General features: G+C 41.3%; 2 protein-coding genes across 8 annotated transcripts in view; one reads left to right on the forward strand and one right to left on the reverse strand.

The window, feature by feature from the left end:
* CCDC146 (coiled-coil domain containing 146) overlaps positions 1–7,307 on the forward strand; it is a 68,483-nt gene extending 61,176 nt beyond the window's left edge. The window contains exons 16-19 of the mRNA XM_065743699.1: positions 3,212–3,340; positions 4,428–4,565; positions 5,584–5,832; positions 6,905–7,307. Of these exons, the coding sequence (XP_065599771.1) occupies positions 3,212–3,340; positions 4,428–4,565; positions 5,584–5,832; positions 6,905–7,105 (717 nt within the window). The 3' untranslated portion in view covers positions 7,106–7,307. The remainder of the gene's footprint in view (positions 1–3,211; positions 3,341–4,427; positions 4,566–5,583; positions 5,833–6,904) is intronic.
* A 513-nt stretch (positions 7,308–7,820) lies between these two features.
* GSAP (gamma-secretase activating protein) overlaps positions 7,821–22,915 on the reverse strand; it is a 416,138-nt gene continuing 401,043 nt past the window's right edge. For 6 of the 7 annotated variants that reach the window (XM_065743684.1, XM_065743680.1, XM_065743681.1 and 3 more), the window contains 12 exons: positions 22,166–22,291; positions 21,711–21,766; positions 21,305–21,336; positions 19,603–19,664; positions 18,005–18,100; positions 14,196–14,266; positions 13,580–13,674; positions 12,222–12,341; positions 11,283–11,344; positions 9,344–9,448; positions 9,146–9,239; positions 7,821–8,571 (listed from right to left, as the gene is read on the reverse strand). In XM_065743684.1, the coding sequence (XP_065599756.1) occupies positions 8,471–8,571; positions 9,146–9,239; positions 9,344–9,448; positions 11,283–11,344; positions 12,222–12,341; positions 13,580–13,674; positions 14,196–14,266; positions 18,005–18,100; positions 19,603–19,664; positions 21,305–21,336; positions 21,711–21,766; positions 22,166–22,291 (1,020 nt within the window). In that variant the 3' untranslated portion in view covers positions 7,821–8,470. Of the gene's footprint in view, positions 8,572–9,145; positions 9,240–9,343; positions 9,449–11,282; positions 11,345–11,762; positions 11,831–12,221; positions 12,342–13,579; positions 13,675–14,195; positions 14,267–18,004; positions 18,101–19,602; positions 19,665–21,304; positions 21,337–21,710; positions 21,767–22,165; positions 22,292–22,915 lie in introns of those variants that run through there. The other variant, XR_010622589.1, reaches the window with a different exon arrangement.

Consider the following 22,915-nt stretch of genomic DNA (forward strand, 5'->3'; position numbering starts at 1 on the left):
GATTCAAGCTGGCTGTCAGCCCAGCCATCTCCCTTTGCTCTGCTGTCCTACCAGCAGTACTCATCCTTCTGCTAGTAATAACCATTATGAGTACTGCGAAACAGATTTAAACCATTTGGCTCGGCTTTATCACCTTGATTTAAATAAAAGCCACAAGTCCTGAACTGAATTCTAGCATTGGTCAGATCTTTAACTCCTGTCTTGATTACAGGTCTGGCCCCATGTTGACATTCAACAGCATCACTCAGTTACAATACGCAGTCTTTTACAGCAATGCTCATTCGCATTCCTTTTGTTGGGCTACACAGCCCTACTTCTTTCCATCAGCCCTTAGAGCCAGTGCTGCTTCAATCCTTCTTTTCTACCTTCCTTTCCTCTTTTTCTGCCTTCAAGTGCAGTGCCTCACGGCAGCGGCTGAGAGCAGAAGGATTCATTCAGGCAGGTGGCATTTCTGCTAGCACGTGCAGGTACAATGGTAGCCCTTCTTGCAACAGCACGATGTACCAATTCACATTTGCCTCGTGAGTACATCTAACAAGCAGATCCTTTTCTTAAAGAAACAGTTTATAATCAGTTCCTTGGTTGTGTATTTGTATAGGTACTTCTTCCTGCCCACATGCAGGAAGAATGAATTAACCTCATTGTCCTGCTGTAGCCCTCACCTTACATTTTCATCAAGGAACTGTTTCTTTAGCTTGTTTACAATGAAATCCTATGAAACAACATTGAAGTTATGTAAAAATCAAACTGTATGATACATACCGACTCTCATCACGCTTAAATGATAGGAGATTGGACTGCTTGGCACAACTATGTTGGCTATTACTCATACTCGTTCTCTGTTATTTACAAAGAATGCCTTATGATTTCGTCCAGATTTACTATACAGAAAGCCATTTATTATCTCTTATATATGACATCTGCATATATTAATAACGCCTATAATCTGTAGCTCAATTTTCTCTCATTTTAAAAACCAAACATGCTGTTTGCCCTTCTCTAGTGCATCAGATACACCCCCCACATTACCTGAGGTTTCCAGAATCAGCACGAGCCCTCTCTTCTCCCAGCTGCCCTTTATCTGCTCTGTGTTCCCTCTCATCTTTTCATTCTTCATCTGTTCCTCCTGTACACAATCAGGCACAGCAAAGACATTCTTGTAGGGCCTCTTCCTATTCCCTGTATCAAATGCACTCCAAGAAAGGGCTTTTCTGGTTTTCAGACTTAGAGTCTCAGAGCTTAGATAAAGTTTTGCCCAGGGAAACTTTTGTGTATGTAGGTGTTTCTCACTGCATTGCTTAAGCAGACACACAATATCATGGTTATCTCCAAACATGCTTCGCTTTCCCTATTTTTGGGTTATCTTGTGTTTAATTCCTATCGCATGTAAAAGTAAGCCAAGTGCTTATGAGGAAACACAGATTTTTTTCTTGGTTTGGACAGCATTTTTTTTGCTGCATCAGTCCTCTAAAGTAACAGCTTGACCCTGGAAAATGCAGCTCAGTGAGCTGTGCTAACCCCAGAGGTACTGCTGCCTTCAGCAAGGTGCCCGCAGCTGCTCGACACAGATTTTTAGGGTTTTTACTCTGTCTTCTCTTAGACAAAGTGTAAAAGAAAGCTGTGCATGATGTCGTTTTCCCTGCAAAGAGCTACTTAGAGCAAGCCCTGTGCTGATGTTCCATCATCACATGCAAATACCGTCAGTTTTCCCATTTGCAGTTGAACGCAAATTGTTCTCTTCCAGTGAATCAACCCTATCCCTGTAGCAACAGCAAAACATTCACTCGGTGTATGTGGTCACCCTTCCCAGAGCTGCAAGCAGCATTTCCTTGACAATGTCATCACCCACAGCTGCACGTTAGCTGTAATAGGGAAATCACCAGACTCACATTTCAACAGATCCAGGGGGGTGTGACGGTGCACTGACAGCCAGGTGCACATGGGCCACACAGCAACCACGGCCTGCCCTGTGAGCCCACACAAGGAAACGTCCCCAGTCACTCCTCCAGAGAGCAATTGAGTGGAATCCCATCTCTGCAAAGCAGCCCCACTGCTGAGCTGCTGCAGGACACACACCCAGAACTGCAGCAGAGAAAACCTGGATGCCCCTGGGTACAAAACACATTCAGCGTTTTGCTGCCGGCACTGACTTGCCTGGGCCCACCTCACAAGCACCCTTGCAGGTGCAGACACCCAGCACTAGGCTGGGCTGCCCAACCCAGCCCTGACAGCTCGCTCCCTTCCCTGGGGGATCCCTCCCTCCTCTGCCCACAGCTGCAGCCATCTGTGGCACAGACAGGCCTCACCACCCACCAACAGCAGTGATGGAGAGTGGTGGGCCCCACCCACACCCTTGCGGTGGCCCAAGGGATGGGAGTGGGGACGAACAGCGCCAGCTTTCCATCCTGGCCACACAGCAGAAGCCGACCACCTCCTCTCAGCACTGCTTTTTTTCCCCTCTGACTTCCCTAATGTGTTCAGACAGTAAAAACTACCTTCCAGTCAGGTACACCCTGCCAGCACACCTGGTGGTTCAGAGAAAACCCCTGGTTGGCATGATGCTGGATTTATGCACAGGTTGCTGTGCTGCACACATAGTCAAGGGAACGAGAGCTCAAAAAAATCATTAATGAGAGGAAATTGAATTTGTGTCTTAGAAAGAAGACCTTCATAGAACGGTTTGAGAAGACCCTAAAGGAAGGGACCTTAAAGCCCACCCATCCCCAACCCCTGCCATGGGCTGGCTGCCCCCACCAGCTCAGGCTGCCCAGGGCCCAATCCAAGCCGGCCTTGAGCACCTCCAGGGATGGGGCACCCTCCAAGTAAATAATTTCTCCACAACATCTAGCCTAAATTTCCCCTCTTTCCTTTTAAAAGAATTCCCCTAGAAGAACCCTTCTGTTGCACAAGCTTTCATACTCACTAGCAATAGGACAGGACAATGGCTATGTAGGGAAAAGCTCTGTGTTGGACCAGCAGGGATTGGTGCAGGCTCCTGCTGCTCAGGCACTCCAAGCACTCCCAACAAGGCTGCAGTCCTGCTCCTAAGCCCAGGCAGCACTGAGTGGCCATGAGCTGTGCACCCTGAGCACCCTGACTGCGGAGGCACAGCGCACCAGGCACACTGAGCCCTTCCCTCCCTCATCACTGCAATATTGGGGCTTTTTGCTTCTGGTCTGAAAAGTAACTGTTATGGGTTTTTGTTTACCAGTATTCCCAGTGCAAGGACAGGATTGAAGAGATGGAAGGAATCTTTGTTGACCCCACAAAAAAGAGAAGAAAGCGAGACCTGGGAGGGAAGGACCTGTCTCCACCTGAACTGCAGAAGAAGATTGATCAGGTAGCATCATCAGGTCTCACTGTGCACCTGCTAGCACTGTGGGCGGCCTCTTTTAGGAAAAGCAAGTGGTATGCAAAATAATAAACCACTCGTGAATGTGAACTGAAGGTAGGCCCCAGCATCCTCTCAGCAAAACCTGCATACATGACACAGATTAAACCAGCATCTTCCCCAGGGATTGGCTTTTCTGCTTTGTTCCCACTCCAAACAGAGCCCCAGAAGAGGATAATGCAGGCTGCATCCCTGGCGGTGCTGCACTGCAGCTGCTCTCCCCTGAGGCTGCATAGGAAAACATTAAGTCCAATACAAAAGCCAATTTCAGGGCACCTCCTGTATTGCATAAAGGGAGAAATAGAAAGGGACAGAAAGAGCAACCAGAAGGTTTTTAGTTACTCTCTATCCTACTCATAGGGGAAAAAAAATAACATCTGCTCTATTCCGTGCTTCACGTGGGTCTGTGAAACCCAGTGCACTGTCCCCGTGCTTTGCAGACATTCAGGCACCTGCAAGCACGGTGCAGTACCCACCCACCTACATGCTCCTGCTGAAGGGCAGTTTGCAGTGATTCAGCATGAACACTCCCTGCTGTTCCCTTGCATTGCTTGTACCTTCTGCTTTACTTCCCCATGTCCTCTGGCAGGGGAAGGGGGATCTCAGCAGGGCTGAAATCACAGCCCACCTGTACCAACCTCACCAATAGGCTTTTGTGTGACATATGCTCCCATTCATCTCTCCTTATGTTTTCAAGTCCTTAAAGTACTCTGCAACTGAATTTGTCTTGGAAGCTCACATTTTATTTAACAGCGGAGTCAGAGGGAGACTACTTCAAGCAAGAGAGAATGATTTATGAATGAAATGCTTTATGCCATAAGTCAAAGAACCAGAAATATAGAAACTACAACAAAAAAAAATTTGTTTCCACTAAAAACATGGCAAAGCAGTGGTAATGCTGGAGTAATGTGGGACAACCGTTTGTTGAAAATATTGCTACTTAATTTAGTTCAGGTGTCTCCAAGCAGCCACAGGAACACCTCCTGTTGCACCTCCCCAGTATTCACCTGTGCTGTGCGTGTTCCTCCCGCTGCAGCTGGAGGTGGAACTGGTACAGAAGGAGGAGAAGCTGCTGGAGACAGACTTGATCTACGAACACATTTCCCAGCTCACAGACAGGATCCGTGCCACAGCAGAGAACGGGAAGCAGGACACACTGCTGCTAGCAATGAGGGTAAGGAGCCTGGCACACTCTGCTCACTGCCCTACAGGAAACAAAATTCTATCTGGGCAGGAGGTGAGATAACTTGCATACAAGATACTAAACTAGTGGCTGGAATTAGTGACAGGCAAGTTATATGTTAGACTTAGGAAATGATAAACATTTAGTAATAACTGTCATTTAGGCACAGCAAGAGCATTAGGAGTGGACTTGCTTTGTGAAAGAAAATTGCAGCATCAATTGCTCTTTCATCAAAATGCACGCTGTTATATCTCAGGTTGAGTGCTTCCAAACATGAGATGCAAGGCAGGAAGGGAAGCTATGTGGATGGCTTATACTTTAATTGAGCAAGCTAATCTGGATATTAAATGAAAACTGCAAAAAAATGGAAGGAGAGGAGGCTGGATCCTTAAAAGAATTACTTGAGGCTGGAAAAGTGTATAATTACAGAGAGAAAATTGAGAAAGCAAAAGAAAGAAAGGAGAAGGACAGAGATAGGAAGTTATTGGCATTGGCCATAGTGCAACAAACACAGTAGCAGCCAAAAAGAAACCCTCCCCACCTCCATCTCCTCGATGAAAAAGCTCCAAATAGCTCCAAACCCAATGGAAGAGAGAAAACAAACAGCACAGCCATGTAATTAATGTACAAGGCCACAGCTGACTTCTTTGTTGTTACCTCTGGCACTAAGGCTTAAAATCAGAACACATCTCCAGAGGAAATCTCTCATTTTCTACAAAAAGAAATAACACTGCTGCCGTTTGCCTTTGTGAAATTACGGCCATTGCTAATCCATTACCATGCAAATGGCAGTGTGCCACAAGTGACTGCTCTGGCTCTACCAATTCCCCATTAGTTACTTTAAAAACAGCATTTGAGCTCTTTTATGCCTTTTATTTTAAATTATTTTAACTTCTTTGAGGCACAGTTGATTTCGCCAACCTTACGTACACTTACCTGAGCATCACATCCAGTAAGTGTCTACAGATGTAGCTGGTTTCTGATTCCAGATAATGGTTTCTGATTCCAGATAAATGAACTACAGAAGAAGATAAAAAACAGGACCAAGAAGATGATGGCTCTTGTCGCAGAGTTATCCGTGAAACAAGCACTTGCCATTAAACTCCAGCAGGAAATGAGAGACAAAGAAGAGTTTTTGATGATTGTTTCATCGAGGATAGATCGAGGCCTTCCTCCTCCTAAAGAGACAGAGATGGAATGGTTGAAGGTTTTACGCAACGAGAAGGTGCACAGAGAAGCAGCGGAGGCCAGAGCTAGAGTAAGTTTTTCCTCTGTGTTACAATTCAGCTCCTCCTTTTTCACTGCTCAAGCTTGTCCTTCTGAAAGAGCAGCACTAACTCACTGCACAGCTGCTCACTGACAACCTTGGGGCTCCAGGAGCGGGTGGAGATGATGGGAGAGACAATTACCAAACCAGTGCACTGTGGATTCCTGGAGTTGCAAACCATAGTCTGGCACACTGCTTAGAAGTCATCAAACCTTAAGTAGAGGCTGTATTACACAGAAATTACTTTAATACTCAAAGGTGGATCTTGCTTTATGTGAAGGAAGTGTTTTGAGTTAACTCATAAGATAGTTGTTAGTGAAGTACTGCTTTCAATTTGATTTCAGGCAAAGCCACCAAAGGCAGAGCTTGGGGTTAATGAAAAGTAAGATTAGCATCCTCCATATATCAGATGCAGGGAACATCAGAAGTAGAACAAAACCAGATTGCTGGGCAAGATGATGAGGGTGGGTAGAGCAGCATGTCACATACTGCTTCAAATTTTCCCCTGTTGAAAAATCTACCTCTTCCATCAAGCAATGCCTGATCAGAAAGCTCCTCGAGGAGAAGTCAAACACAACTGAGATGTGTGTAACTGAGGGAACACCTGCATCAGAAATGAACACAAAGCTGGGAGAGGAACACACACTGCATACATCTAAAGAGCCTGAAGTCATGCAGAACTGTTGCAGTGATAGTACTCAAGAATAGCTGCTGCATGCATAAATGCAGACTGGGCTTTGAAACACCAGAACTATTATCTTGTTCCTGAGATGGTCTGTACAGTTACTGCAATTTCTGTAAGTTCATGATTTTCTTTCTCAACAACAAAAGCATTACAGGCTCAAAATACACAGTATTTAAAAGGACAAACACCTACGTGGTCAGTAAATCATGCTTTCCTTTCAGTGAATAATTAAATACCCACCTGTGTTTTCTTGTTTCTTGATTTGCTAAGAATTAGACGATGTTATTTCCTCACTGGGCATCCTCTACTTTGGCTCAGGACTGACTGCAGTTTTAAAACATGTAGGCACTGTGTGCTCACAATGCGTTTCTTCCACAGCAAGCTGCAGAAGAACAAGCTATGCTGCCTGGCCATGTCCTCACAACAGCTGAACCACGGCCAATTGCTTATGTCCCGGATGATGCGCACAGCCTCGCAGTGCCACGGCCCTACGGCGCTCTGGCTCCTTTTAAGCCAAGCAAACCTGGCTCAAATATGAGACATTTCAGAAAACCAATTATAAAGCCAATTGAAATCTGAGAAGACAGCACACGAAGGAGGAGAAGCCCTTACCAGTTGCAGAGAATCACAAGCTGACAGCATTTAGACTACATCAAATGCCTATTAAAGTTTAGCCAAATTCCATACAGTATGCAAAGTAGTTACTTGATACCAGAAGCACAGCTGAATACTCAGTGATGCCAGTTCCTTCCTTCTGACTAGGTGGAGCCTGGTATGCCAAATGCACTGCAGTATTTTAGATGTTAAGGAAAATGAGTAATTAGTATACTACACTTCTGTTTTTTCAGGTCAAGTTTTATTGCATCTGATTATATTTCACAGTACATATCATTAAAAAGAAAAGGCTAGAAGATCTTCTCTGGTTATAAATAGCACATGAATGAAGCCTCCACATGTTATACAAACACACCATTACAGCTTTCCACAGTCTGAGACTGAAAAAAATCATTAAATTGAGAAACATTTATGTCACCATTCAAAACATGAAAAAGGAACGCACACAAAAATCAAATCCACTTCAGTTATTCATAAATAATACCCAAAAATGAGGAGAAAACAACCTCCATCAGTTCTTCTTGAAGCTGAGTTTTGAACTGTAGCACTATAAGTTGGAAGGAAAAAATTCAGAACAACTCATTCCATGCTGCTGTGAAGGTACACTTCCAAAGAATTTTCTTCTGGTCCTGCACTGCATTCAACACATTATATGCATCTTATAAAACAAACGAACAAACAAAAAAAAAACAATGTAACATAAAATCCCTCTCCCATATACTTTATGGAGACTACATTTTGTGCTAATTACATAGCTGGATATATTTGACTCCAACTCCAAAGGCAGAAGTACTGTAAGACGATACATGACCACCACAAGGAATGAGTATCATTATTGGTGCATTATACACAAAGACTCATCTCCCATTTGTCATTCTTCCCTATTTACATTATCACACTAAGAAATGCTTTTATTAATCTAAATGAGTAAGTAGTGGCCAATTTCTTGTTACTGCACTGCTGGACCACCCTTTCCAGCACTGTCCATCTCCTTAAAATCGTTGACAGTGATACTGTTTTTCACAGCACGTTTTGGTACCCACTGGGTCCACTGATGGGACCACTTCAGACCTGAAACCACAGATGCATTGGAAACCCAGGTTTGCGTCAGATGCATTTCTCTACAATGTAGCTAGAGGTCAGTAATGTCAGCCTTAGTGCACTGGACAATTGCTACTTTGAGTAGCTGATGTCAGTAATGGTGGCTACCCAAACCTGCAGATTAATTAGCAAATGATACCTAAGTTTAAAAAACATCAGAGCTGGCTGCACGCTTCTGTGTGAATGGTTTTGAGTTCCACAGCCTAGGTGCAGCTGAAGAAAGCTGCTTCAGGAATATCTGAGGCCCAGGAGCATCATCGTGTGTTTCAGTGCTGCTTCCTCCACAAACCTGACATTAACAGGATCTTGTTTTTCATATGGATGCACACCTAGAAAAACACCATTAGAAAATCAGTACTTGCAAAGCTAAGTGTTGTACTCTAAGTCCAGCTGTCTACTAAACACCTTGACCCACAGTACCAAAAGATAAGGTATCAGATGGAACCATGTTTTCATCTAATTGGAATCACAGCATCGTAGAATCAGGTTAGAAAAGACCTTCAAGATCATCAAGTCCAATTGCAACCAAACCACACCACCCTAACTTTAACAACCCTCCACTAAATCATGTCCTTCAGCACCACATCCAAATGGATTTTAAACACGTTCAGGGATGGTGACTCAATGGCATACAGCAACCATACTGTATAAATAATGTACAAGCCTTTCTCCCCATTTCAACACAGAATAACAGTTATCACCACTCTACATGCCAGATTGGCAACCACATTCAACACAGAGAGGATCTGGATGAGAAAATACACAGAGAAGGTGCTCTGATGATTTCTACCAACAAAAACAAGACCAAACCTACAGGTTCAGACATCACTAGGGTTCCACAGCAGAGTGTGGCCATTAAAGGGTAGCAATTACTGGTTTTCCAAAGTACAGAAGTGAAGTTACCTTGATTTTCTATCGCTGCCAGCATATTAGTCAGGTAGTTAAGAGGCAAAAACTCTACAGGGACTGGGTGTCTCTCAGGGACAGGACAGCTACACTGTATGGGAGAACATCTCAGATTAGTTTGCACAGTACCAAGTTTCAATGGTACCTTCAGTGTGATGGCAGAGAGCAAGGTCAGGAATCTCAGCCATGTCTTACCTGCCTATTCCCCAGCTTCTCAAGCAGAAGTTTCACATATTTCCGTGCGAGGAAATTAGCATTTATTGGATGATCCCAGAACTGACGAGCCTTTAGACCAAGAGCCTAGTAAGTAAAATCCCAAAAAAGTCAGTAACGAAACAGAAAAGCGGAAACATAGCAGGAAAAACAGGGACAAAAATACATAAATATATATAGGCCATAACACAGACTACTTTGCTTTTAGACACTGATGACAAAAGCTAAGATGCCACCATTATTATCTATGGAGCCAAACCCTTCACAGCCAGTATCTAAGAAATTGTCACAAACTCTCAGAACATGGGAAACGATCAAATCCTTGCTACCCAGTGCCCACTGAGCTACTCACTGTTTCAATCAATCCATTTGTCCTATTAAATTTGTGCCACTTCACATGTGCACTGAAATACCAACTTAAAATGAATATTCATCTTTTACTGCAACTGTGGTTTAGAATCACTCTTCTCACAAAGAATAGCAAAGATGCTCCATTTCTCAATGCTACGTTCAGAACAGGCTCGGTGGCAAAAAGCTTACCAAAAAACCAGAATGCCAATAAGGAGAGATACTGGGAACAGAATTTGCATCCCATTACTGAGGGCACTGTCTGGGAAACGGCAAAATTGATTCACATTCCTAAAGGCAAGAAATTCAAATTGAATTGTCCCAAAGCTTCCAAACTTAATCAATAAGAAAGCAATTAGCTTTTCCTGCTATTTTCTCAGTCTAGATCCTTTTTCCTCTCACTTCCAATTGTAATGAAATACAGACTACTGAAAGAGTTCATTTAGGAAATGCTGAAGGGTTTCTTGATGTTGCTGAAATGCTTGCTTCTGAAGTCATCTAGTGAATGTAACCTGAACTCAAAATAGTCCAAGTCACCCCAAAGTGTCCTTTTAGGCAAACAAACTATTCTCCACATTTTTTCCCAAAGCTGTAAATAGACACAATAAGGCACTGAGCCTACTGTGTGTAACTAGCAGTGCATGTCCCCTAAAGCACTCACAAGTCAGAGCACTTGGAATTGTGTCCCCCACCCACCAAGCCTGGGGCTGACAGCTCAGAGTCCCCACAATGAGCTCAGCTCACCAACCTCTGCCCAAAACAAGATACAGAGAACAAAGAACACTTTGTAAAGTTCTCCTTCCCTACCCCTTCTAAAAACTGCTGCCAAATAAAGAAGCTCTTGTTAGAGGAAAACTGAAGCAGCACTTCTGGCCATTTGAACTACACATAACAGTCCATAATGAACAACAATAAGCGATTTATGGCCAGAAAAGCCTGTTCTACAGCAGGGCACTCCCAGAGGGGGATCCCTGCTTTTCTTCTGCTCACAGATGTTGTGCTTCCTCTGCAGTACTGAAAAAGGAAAAGGCCATCTCCCATTGTGATAGCTTTCAAAGGAGCATCAACAACATGTGCCCAAGCACTTACCAATGAGTGAGGCTGAGATCTAGTATTTCAATCACCACAGAGCTCTAGTATGATCAGATTTAACACCTTTTACTGTACCAGCTTTTGTAAGTATTTGATAAAATGAACAAACTGAATGCACATGAGGAGGTTACAAATGATAAAGGCATTTGTGGATACTAAAAATACTAACAAAAATATCCAGAAGCTCCCTCTAAACCCTGTAAAACTCTTATTACTGCTTTATGTGTGCAAGTACTCAGAATGGCATCAGTCTTGTCTGCTTGACTCCCACGAGGTACTGGACACCCTAAAAATACTATGGACAAATCCAAACCTTAAGTTACCCTACAGGATACAAGCAGCAGACAGAGAAACTTTGGAAATTCAGGTTGTTTCTCTGTCCTGTGTGAGTCACAGCTAAGCCTTCCGTTGACTTGATCGTATGCACAGGGAGGAATTTCATACCCACTTCCAGATTCCAAGAAAGAACATCCAAAGTTACCTCAGGAAGCCTTGTCACAATACTAAATTTCAGCTTTTCATTCTTCTCATTGTCATCCAGATCTGCAAGAGAAAGGTGAAAAAAACCTCAAAGTCTTTAGTAGTAACCACACAACTAAATCATTCAACTTCCACTGAAGACATAATGAAAAATACTATTTCTGTAATGACAATTTTAATTTTACATAAGGGCTAGCAAATCAATGTAAGTGCTACTTACATTTATACAATTTATAAAAATATTCTTCTGTATATTTGCATATAACTTCACTACTTTAGGTAACAACTTGTACAGTAATTCAAACAGTATTTAAAAATCAGGCACAGATTAATATAAACATTGTGTCCACTGTGATCCTAATTGTGCCTACAACTGCTACGTTTTCCTACTCCCCATTATGTTCCAAAGCTTCATGCCCCAATTGTTAGTACTGCATGCTAGTTTGCTCCTAAGCCTCATTTGTGGAAACATGCTGCTTACCTCCTGCTGAGAGGAAAGTCACAAACAGGAGCTGCTCCTGATGATACAGAACTGGCTTTAACCCCTGCCTTTAGTTAACATATTGATACTTAGAACAGATCTTGTTTGCAGTACACAAGCTCATTACTTACTAAAAATATTGGGATGCTGAGTCAGGTATTTTGCTATTTAACTTCCTAGTATAGGGATTCTGGCTGCAAATGATCACAGAAATCCCCCAGTATTGCTTTGTTTACTACAGTAAGGGCTCAATCGTACGGTATGAGCCCTAATTTTCTCCTTTCAGCTAAACAACACCAACAGCTACACTCCTCACCATAACAACACTCAGGAAAAAGAGCTGAGTCTCCTGGGCAATATATATCTGAATAGCTGAAAAGCTGTATCTGAATGGTTGAAAGGACATCACACCCAGCAAGTTGGCTGTTAAGCAAAAGAAACATAAGAAACTCACGGCACCTTCTAGCAGTTTCCTGACACATGTTTCTGTCAAATGTAGAACCCCGTTATCAATATAGTGCAGGAGAGTATGAAGGGGGAGACATCGAACACCAAGACCCAAGTGCAGAGTGTGAAAACCTAACAAGGAACGACAAACTTGTTTGGGAAAAAAAATTTCTTCCAAAGTTCGTAACATTGACAAGCATTACTGTAGCTAAAGCCAACACATTCCTCAACTTTTAAGCATTTCAAGTTAGTGAGGAAATGAGTTTAAGTCTTGTCAAGCACAACCCTGTAAGAAAGAGGAAAGCTAAGGGGGCTTTAAAACAATCATTTAACTTCTACAAGCTTACTGTTGGCTTATATCTGAACTGTGCCATTAATTGATCTCCCTCTTTCTTCCCAGTTTATCAAAGCTGAGGCCTCACCACACTCAGTATATAACTGCTTCCTACACATTCCCACAGACCACGTTAAGACTTCAGTTTCTCACTGAGCATCAGCCAGATGGTGGTCTTACACCACCACATAGCATCACCCCTCACGCAGTGCAAGTCTGAGGCACAACCTCAGACCAAAACCAGACTGAAACCAAATCAGAAAACACTGACTAGAAAGAGAAGCAAAGAGAATCAGAAAGCAGAAAACAGACTGGAAGCCATTTTTTTCTAATGAAATTCAGAAAACACTTCTGTTTCTGTCATTCTGTAGTTACAGGCAGGCCAGGCCTTGGTCCTACAGCTAACAGCAGGACAGCAAGCTCAATGTTTCTGGAAGAGCATTCTTAAAAGGATTAGAATCCAGTCCAAATCTAGAGCTTGGCTGTACATTCCCTGTCTGTGTTGGCAAATTGAGCCACAGAAAAATCTAAGGAATCAACGTTAAGAAGTCTCTTCCTAACAAAAATAATTGCGTACTTTGAAGAGAGTGTGATTACAGATGACCTCCTTCAGAAAGACCAGGGGCAATTCGTTCAGGATAAAACTGAAAAATATTAGCAGAGCAATAGCATGAAAAAAAAAGCATCCTGCTTTTACTCCATGTCGGATTTTCCCTTGTAGCCTTTGACACCAAAGTCTAATTATCTTATAAAATGTAAGGGAAAATCATCTAAATCTTAGTTCTGAGCTATGGTTGTGCCCACATGCTCCACTGGAAACTAAAACCAGAGAACTATGCTTGATTCGTTGTCTCTATTTGTATAAAGTATTCAGTTATGTTTCACTTCACTTGTACACATTTATGGAGGATCTTATCCTTCACAAATGTCTTGAAGAGATTCAATTACTGCCAGAGCTAACCTGACACAAATAATGCAACTTTCACTCTCCTGGGAGGAACTGATATGCATTACAACAGAAAAGCATAGCACTTACCAGGAGGCAAAGGCATGCACATGCCATTTGCAGCTTCTAGAATTCGAGTCATGATGTGAAACACCATGAATTCTGCTTCACTTCCTCTCTCATCACTATTTAACAAAATAGGAACACATTAGGAATTGAAATGCCCACACTCTTCTGGCAATATGGTCAATCAACATGTGCACTAAATGTGCATTTTTGTTTAATCACCATGGAATGCTATCTTTGTTCCTTCAGCATCTGTCAGCCAACAGTACTAATGTTATTCTACATGTTGACACAAAGTCTCTGTGGTGCCCCTGTCTCCATCTCCCACTACTGCTTATCTGCAAGGCTCACAGTAATACCTTGCTATCAATAGGTGAAATAATCTGGGTGCTGGCATGAGTGACCTGGCTTTCATAGCTGTTCAGCACCCACTACCCAGCTGGAGAGCACGATGAACTCAGCAGCCTTGAACTCCAGTCATAAAACTGCGTGTATGATTAATAACCATGTTGGCTTCAATAGGGCCAGCAGGATCATTAACAAGACTAAATTACAGTCATATTGATATTCACAGTCACAGCACTGAAGACCAAAATTACGATGCCCACATTTTAAAAAGAAAAAAAAAAGACTCGCTTACAAGCAGAAGATGCAGGAATGAAGCTGATAAATCTTCCAAACTTCCTTCATTATTCGATGTACCAGACTCAGCTATAACAACAAAAAAAAAACATCAAACATTTCTAGGAGCCTTTACACAGCAGGCCCTTCACTTTCATTTATCTCACACACTAGTTTAGATTATGAACTCCCACTTAAACTTCAGCATTTGTCTTTTTATTTTTCTATGGGGCTTAAAGTGATAAACTGATTAACACTTGAATTGTAACTGGATTGTCCCATTCCCAAAGATTACAGTAAGTGCTCTCAGCTCATCCAAGCATTATGCAAGATATACAGCATCCTGACACATCATGCTTCTCAGGAACCAACTGATCTCACACCCGTGCATCAAATTCTCAAGGACCAATTTGCCATGAATGTAAAAACCAGCCATCCAGCTGACTGAGCATTTGGCAAGGAAAGGTGCCTCTGGCCCAGACAACACTGGATGCTGCTGAAGGAAGTGGAATATTCACTTTGCTGAAAAAAAAGTCTACAGGATGAATCATAAATCCAGGCTGGGTGAAGAGCAAAGATGAGACAAGCAAATGCTTCTCTGCCTCTATTGATTTCTCTCTTGACTATAGTGAATGAAAACAATCTCTTGGCCCACACTGTTGATCCTTCTGCTCCCAGACTGGCTTCCAGAGCAATGTCAGCACGCAAAAGCTATAAACTTGGATTTTCTAGTGTTCTGCAGCTGAAAGAGAGAAAGCACGCATTAAAGAGTCGACGTAACTTCCTCTAGCCAGCCCCTTATGGCTGTCATATGTAGCGACTTCCACATCTCAGTAACAGAACTGACACGCTTCCTCTAGGCCTTTTATCTCTGGGCCTCAAAGTGCTATTAATCAACCCCAGGAAACTCTCAGGAAACATAAGGCTGATCCCTGTTTTGCAGACAGGTGTCACAAGAAGTAACAAGCCCTCTCCCCTCAAGATGGCCAGAATCCAGGAGTCCTTCTTCCCATTCTTTTTTCTCCTTCTAGTGAATAAAAAAAGAAATCTTCTATTTTTCCTTCTAGCCCACTTTAACTTGTCACAGGCTCTGAGCAAGAAGGTAAGCAGACACACAAGAGAAGCCAGTGTGAAAAAAGTCAGAATAGGAACACTGCTCTTTACTATCACCCTCAAATGCTCTTCTCTGCAGCGCTGGCTGGAAAACTTGGCACCATTTCCCTCCACCCTTCAGAACTTCATCCAGCCTTGCACAGCAGACACTGGGGCCACTACCTCAGAACAACCACCTAATATTTTCCATACTCATAGTTTCTGCATGTCATGAAAGGCTCCATTTAATATCCCTTGAGAATAGCAGGTTCTCTCCACTCATTTTCCAGGAAATAAGTGATTTCCACTTTTTAGAGGAGGGTCACAAGAACCACACCTGCTGCCAAAATGACTTTCCTCTCCAGGCAGCACGCAGTACAGCAAAGGCCTCTGATGGAGTTTCAACTGGACCAGATGATAAGTATCTGAGGTGGAGGGAAGTTTCTTAAACACCAGACTCATGTATTATTTGTGTTACAAAATTATTTTCACTATTTGCTTTAGGATACAGCCAATCATGTAACTTTTGCAGCATATAGAATAAAAGCATCATTTAAAATCACTGTCAACTTACTTATTACAACTTGCTTAAATCTTAAATACTAACATGCTTGTGACACGACACCTTCACTGGAATAAGCCACAATGGACACCAAAGAGAACAAGAAGGCATATTCTGAACAGTTTTCAGCACACTACCCACAAGATAATGTACATATAAGAAAGGAAACATAGTTTTAGAGAAGGAATGCAGTCAGCCTCCTGTCCAAGGGCAGCAGCAGGTCTATGGAGAAACAAAACGAAGCTAAACCAGAGCCTCCATGGCAATACCATTTTTCATTCAGTAAGGAAGTACAAAATGATTTTTTTTCCAGGCAGGTATCACAAGCCATCTCCTTCTGACTACTCAAAACTAGCAAGAGAAAACATGACCAACAGTGAGACAGGGCATGCAGCAGCCCCTAAGCTGACATTTGCAGAGTACCTTGCTATATTTTCAGGTAAAAGTGCCAAGTAAATGGAAGTTTTAGTGAAGTGATTTGGAAGAAACAAATCCTCAACTTCTATGGCTGTTTCTGCAGAAAAGATGTGGGAGTGACTAAAGAAAAGCATCAGGAGCAAAGGAGAAAAAGGAGAAAAACAGGGTCTTGCTGCTTTTTAGATCCTCTTCCTAGGAAGGGAATCCAAAGTAGATCTCCTTCTGAGAACAGTGAAATCCAAATGGTGTCTTTCCATTATTCCTCTTCAGTTGAGAATGTATCTGATGTCTGTGGCTGGTTTATTAAAGAGGTGCACCCACTACAGAGACTTTCAGAGACATTTAGAATACAATTTCACCCTTGGGTGAGAGGAAATCCAAGGCTAACAATTAAAAGATTTTTCAAGATGTCACAACACTACGTAGCAACACGTACCCACCAAAGACCTGAAGCGACTCCAAGAAAAATATGATGTTTGTTCACAGTAGTATCTCCAAGAATAAGAACTCTGTAATGGAAATGAAAGAGTTCTTGCCTTCAGTGAAATTTAAAAGAAACGAAAAAATATTAATGCTAAGATTTCACTGATGGTGGGCTGTGAAGGGCTGAGATTTGTTTTGACTGTAAGATTCAGTCGAAAGTAATTTTGTCTTGCAGACAAAGGTGCTAGGGTGTTTCAGTAGCTTTTGCTTTTTTATTTTATTTCACTTTAGATAAATAATTTACAAATGATAACTGAAAAACAAGTGAAAGGAGAACAAGTACTCTGGTTCTGCTTCTTTCAGCTAAGAAGCTTTTGTTCATACTGTCCTGTTTGTATTTTCATCTGTCACTAGTTTTTCTTTTCTTCTTATAAAGATAAGGAAAACATATGCTGGTGATTGTCGAGCTGTGGAGCATGACCTGAATAAAAAAAGTCAGTAACTCCAACAGAGGTTGCTGCAGTTCATAGAACACTGTAACATTCACAACATTACTGATCTGCAAAGGACTTCACAAAAGACGGAGGCACCACAGCATCCTGAGCTGCACAGATCCAATGCTGAATCTGGTGACAGGACTAGCAAAAAGACAAAGAACATGAACTCCCTGCTCCCATGTGAGCTCTTATGGATTCTACATTCCACACTTAAAGGATTTGATGCTGAGACAGATAAAAACATGTACAGTCATTTCTATGCACGACAGTTTTTACAGCTTTTTCCTTAAGCTTCTCTTAAGATAATGAAAAACAGAGAATTGAGAATTTGGAAAGTAAGTTTTCACTGTAGGCCATATGGATTCAGGCAAAACTGCATCTGCTACACGAAAAGCCTAATGAAGTCAATTTGCTGGAATAGTGATAATTAACTCTCACATTATAATAAAGAGATTTTTTTTCTTAATTTCCATTTCCCCTGATCCCATTTCCATTATTTAAAGCATGCATCAAAGTATTTCCTAGAAATCAGAATGAATCTATTCTTCCAGCTTTCAGGATGAGTTCAGATCTTTGCTTCCAGGAGCAGGTCATATTTCTACAAGCTGTAAAGGAAGTTTCCTTCTGTACTCTGCAAGTCCAAAACAACTCTTCTTAAGTATTATTTACCTTATCAATATACACATTACTAACAAAAAAAAAAATATGGCTTGACATCTTATAAGCAACCCCCTCCCACCAAAACATGCTAGATACACACACAGCACACATCCAACAGCACACACCCTCACCCAGTAACACGTTTGCTCACATCAATAACAGCAAAATAAAACTAACCAGGTTTGCAACATAATCCAACACGATTTGCTCAATCTTCTTTTTTCCTACATACTGTAGATGTCTCATAAGGTGATCCTTTAGTTGAGCAACCATCTAGGAAAATAAGCCAACAATTCAGTGGTCTCTTCAAAAAGATGCAGTGGCCCCACCAGTTCCAGGACCTGATCAACAGCAACCAGCACAGCCTTCTCCCCATCACAAAATTCCAGCTAAGATTGGCATGATTGTGTGGAAGCTTGGGGTCTCAAAGTCAATAGCAGATCTGAATATGAAAATGGTTACTTGGTGTAAATTTAGGAAAATGGATGCTATTGTCAATGACATTGAAGAGAAAAAGCTCACACCTCTTAAATCTCTCTGGGTCAAACCAGGAAAACAGGGTGAAGTAAAGATTTTAATATGAACAATGACTTCTATTTATTACATCTGTAAAAACCTGAGGGATTTTACAATAGAGAAAAGTAGCACAAGTACAATTTGTGTTAGTAGTGATGGAACATGATTTAGAATGTGAGTGAATAAAGCCAAGTTAAATATTCATTGCAAAGTGTTTAAAATCAGCTACTTGCTAGCATACATTCCATGCTACTATCTACCTTCTCCTTTCTGAAATATTCTCTGACCTCGTAGCTTGTTGGTTATGTGGTCTTTGGTGGTTCTTTGTTGAGAATTACAACAAAGTGCATTTTTTTTTTCAATGCTCAGACTAAAACTGAGGCAAATAAAGTCTCAGTCTTGAGCAATTTTCAAGTAGATCAATCTCCATGTGTCAAGAAAAGAATACAGATGACAGAAAAGCTCAAAGGACAGTGACGATCTGCATTCTTGGATCTAACTGAATAAACTTAAGGTAAGAAATGTAGAGAAATTTCAGAGGATGAGAGTCAAAACTTGGGAAAAAGATAGCAAGACTGCAAAGAATGAGAACTTGACCTAGATTTGGACTCACAGAACAGTGTTGATACACTCTTCACATATGAAGACCTTCCAATGCAAGCTGAGGAGTCCTATTTAGATCTAAAAGCAAGGCATAAGGAAAGATGCATATTTAAGCAGAGGTAGGATAGGTAGAGATTTAAGAAAGGATTTACTGCCCAGAAGCATAAGGATGTCAGATCTTTAGGGGAAATCATCAGGGGGAAAATCAAAAAAGGAGTGACCTCACAACAGCCATAGCAGTCCTAGTAGCGAGGCAGAAAGGAGACGGCATAAAAGTGTTGAGAAACAAGAAGATCTGTCATATTTTTGAGAGAGGTAGAAGGTGGAGAGTGTTAGAAAGATGTAAAGTGGTTCCAAAACAACTGACAGATTAAAATGAAGTTCAGAGGGTTCTGAAAAACAGTTTTAAAAACAAAAGTTGTAGTGGAGAAAAACACTTTGACAGACCTACTTTTCATTCATGTTTTTCCCCTCTGCCTTATGATATCAGGGCCTATTAAGATCATATGGTAACATCATGACGATGAACTCCAAAACTTAAAAACACAGCATTTGTTCCATTGCTGCTCTGAGCTTCCACTCGACACTGGAACTGATATCTTTACACTTGTTGAGGTTGTGCGTCCTCTAGTGCACACTGTGACAAAAGCACATACCAGTCCCATAAGTAATTGCTGCTGATAATCTTCCTCTTGAAAGAGAGGTACTAGCCTTTCCTCTGAAATAAACAGAGCAACAGTCATTCAAGGACATGACACTCCAAAAACATCACAAAACTCCAAACAACTTCAAACACACTGAGAAAAGCATGGAACTCCACTTTCTGCTAATGACAGAACTAACACAGTGACAGAATCAAGGACTCCCTAAGAGAGAACTGAGGAATGGAAAGTAACCCTGTATTTGCCATCTTTGTCTCAAGAGTTTAACACTGAGCATAGAGGAACACAAGCCTGTTGAACTGTTTTATACTTTATTTTCATTACTCTTTTTTTCTATATTTAAGAGAGAGATGTCATATGGTGATGATTTTGTAGAGGATAAATACTAAGAGAATCTCCCAACCATGCATTACACAGGCGTATGTTTAGATCCTGTCATTTACTAACAAAAGGCAAAAGAGCTGCAAGGGTTTTCTAAGGAAACATATACACACAAAGTAGAAGCAGCACAGAATCACCTCCCACTTTCCTGGTCTTCTCTCACAGTTGCTTTTGTTACTCAAATTTACAGACCCATAAGGAATACATTCCTCCAACTGCACAGAAGTAGGTGATAGTAACTACTGAAGTTTAATGCCCTGTACTTCCTAATCAGTTCTTGTACTGAAAGGAAAGGAAGAGAAACAAACTCCTATTTCACCATGTACCATAAAATCAAGTCAGCATTTTACAGAACAGCTAACTTTTTACAAAGCACTTTCTAACCATCCCTGCTCACCCTGAAAGAGGTTTATTTCACCATCTAGCAGCACAAAAGCCTTCTGTTGCTTTATTTTTAAAGGACCTGAAGGAAGAACTACAGGCAAGATGCACTAAATTGATGCTTATTACTTGTTGGCAGCTAACTAAAAATTGTTTATAAAGAGTTAAACATCATTATCAATAAAGAAATCAACCTTTGGGAAACATGCCATCAGTTACAACCTTAAGCAATGAAAGTTACAAAGATACAAGGTCCTAGAAATCAAAGCCCACTGCAATAACCAGCAGCAGCACAAATGGCAGGTGCTAGGGGCTGGAAATGAACACACTGAAAATTCTTTGCAATAAGACATGTGATCAACACTTCAATCAGTATAATTTCACAGCACACAGTAGCAGATCACATAGAAGGCATTGATGGATGAACAGGATAATTTGCCATTACATTCAGTTTTTCTTATCTGTGACAGGGGAACTGAATATCACTTATAAGCTCAGGTGTTCCTGGCCCAGGCAGTCCATTACATGCCTTCATCCTTCACACTGTGATTTTCACCCACAACAGTCTTCTACCATACACAAATTCTGTATTTGCAAATAAATCTCTACATGGACAAGATACAACAGTAACATCGTGTCACTGATAGCCTTCTCCAAAAATATCCTAGAGAAGAAATATAGGCAAACAGAGACTTAGTGCTTACATTAAGCCAGATCCACTGCGAAAGAAGTTCATTCTCAAAGGTTTCCTAGCCAGTACACAACCTTAGAGGAAAGCTTTATAGTAGTGTTAATTTAACAACTGCTCATACTAATGCCTCAAACTCTTCAGTGCTGGCAACACACGCTATTGACTTTTAGTTGACAACAGCTAGATGGCAATACCCTAACAAAGAGTACAGCTAAGGCACACAGCAACAAAAATTTTACTTACCAGAGTCCCAAGTGTCCAGATGAGAAAGCACCCTGGAATTTGAAACAAAAATCAGTCTGTTTCACAGCCATTACTCTAGAGGGTTTTGTAAGGACATTAGAAAGCTTAAACAACCCCTTGGTCTTTCAAAGGTAGCTAAAGAAATACAAGCAACCTACATTTGGTAAGGAATGAATTCTGTCTGGGTAGCACTTCTCACATTTACAATAAATTCCCAAGCTCTAGAAGCCTAGATATTTCAGATCATCCTGCAGTGATTACAAGAATTATCATAAATGAATTTCAGCTGGATACTTTTCTTCAGAGCAAGATATCTGATCTGATACTTGATCAGCTATTTAAATAACACGTCCTTCAACTCATTTCAATATAGTAAGAAAAAGTACATATACAAAATGATACCCACTTCTTGGCATTTTCAAAAATATTCCTCAAATAGGCTGTGGTTCTTCTATCCTCTACCTGTTTTACAAATAAATAAAAATTCCAAAATGAATGAAGTATAAGGTCAATTAAAACATTTCCTGATGATAAAATGCAGACAAGAAATGATACTGACATTCATTTTGAATGGAAATAATGCTCAGTGATTCTTCAACTCACGGCCCAGATACCAATGCCCACAGACACACATAAACAACCCACCTAACAATCCAGGTATGTGTAAGCTCTGCTTTTGTGTACTTTCTCTCATTATTTCACAAAATAAGAGCTACAGGCAACCGCCCTGTACATAAATGACTGCAAATCTTTGTACATCTCATAATCAGATTCCCATATCTTTATCCTCATAGTAAAGAAAAAGCATTAACCCTTTCTTCTTTGGCTTTCAAACATCCACTTCAGTGCACACATATTTACCTCTTCTGAGAGATTACGCCATTCCCTCCTGAGCACGTCATTGTGGTAATGCAAATGTGGCTCTGCATACTTCACACTCTCCAAGTTTGAGTCAAGTTTCTCCCAGAAGCCTTTAGAATTTTGGATCTGCAAAGTGTTGCAGGGAAAACATAAATACACTGTTGCACTGTTACAGAAATATCTAAACACAATCTCACAGAGCGATTGGAAAGAACTGCAATAAATTGTAGCTTCATTGTAATTGAAATGAAAAAAAAAGTTAAAGAAACAAAATCAGCTGCATTATTTAATTCCAGTACTTTTATTTCCTTAATTGGACAGCAGGAGTAGCACTTACCTACTTGAGCTCAGGCCTGCACCCCCAGATACTTGTCTGCCTTAGGATCTTATTAAGTCACTGGGAAGAAATGGGTACTTCTAGGTCCTATTTCATCTGACCTATTTCTGATGGTTGCTTCTGAGTGGGAAGAACTGCACCACAGATTACATTGGCTGCACTGTGTAAAGTTCTGCTTGACTGTAAAAGCAGCCTTAGGCACCTGACTCAACACGAGTGTTTACATTTGGTCAAATAAGTCCCACTCAGGGTTTCTGTTCATTCCCAACAAAGGAACAACATCATGACTCTAGCATCTGGAGGTTTCCACTATCTTCAGTTTGCTCTAATACTTCAACCGCCAACTCCCATTTGCCAGCCTCAAGTAACAGAGCCTCATCCTCAGAAAAGAAACAAAATCCTAACATTTCCAC

This window comes from Cyrtonyx montezumae, unplaced genomic scaffold, assembly GCF_038088225.1.
Source record: "Cyrtonyx montezumae isolate F1298 unplaced genomic scaffold, pur_monq_1.0 scaffold_3, whole genome shotgun sequence".
In the NCBI taxonomy this organism is placed as follows: domain Eukaryota; kingdom Metazoa; phylum Chordata; class Aves; order Galliformes; family Odontophoridae; genus Cyrtonyx; species Cyrtonyx montezumae.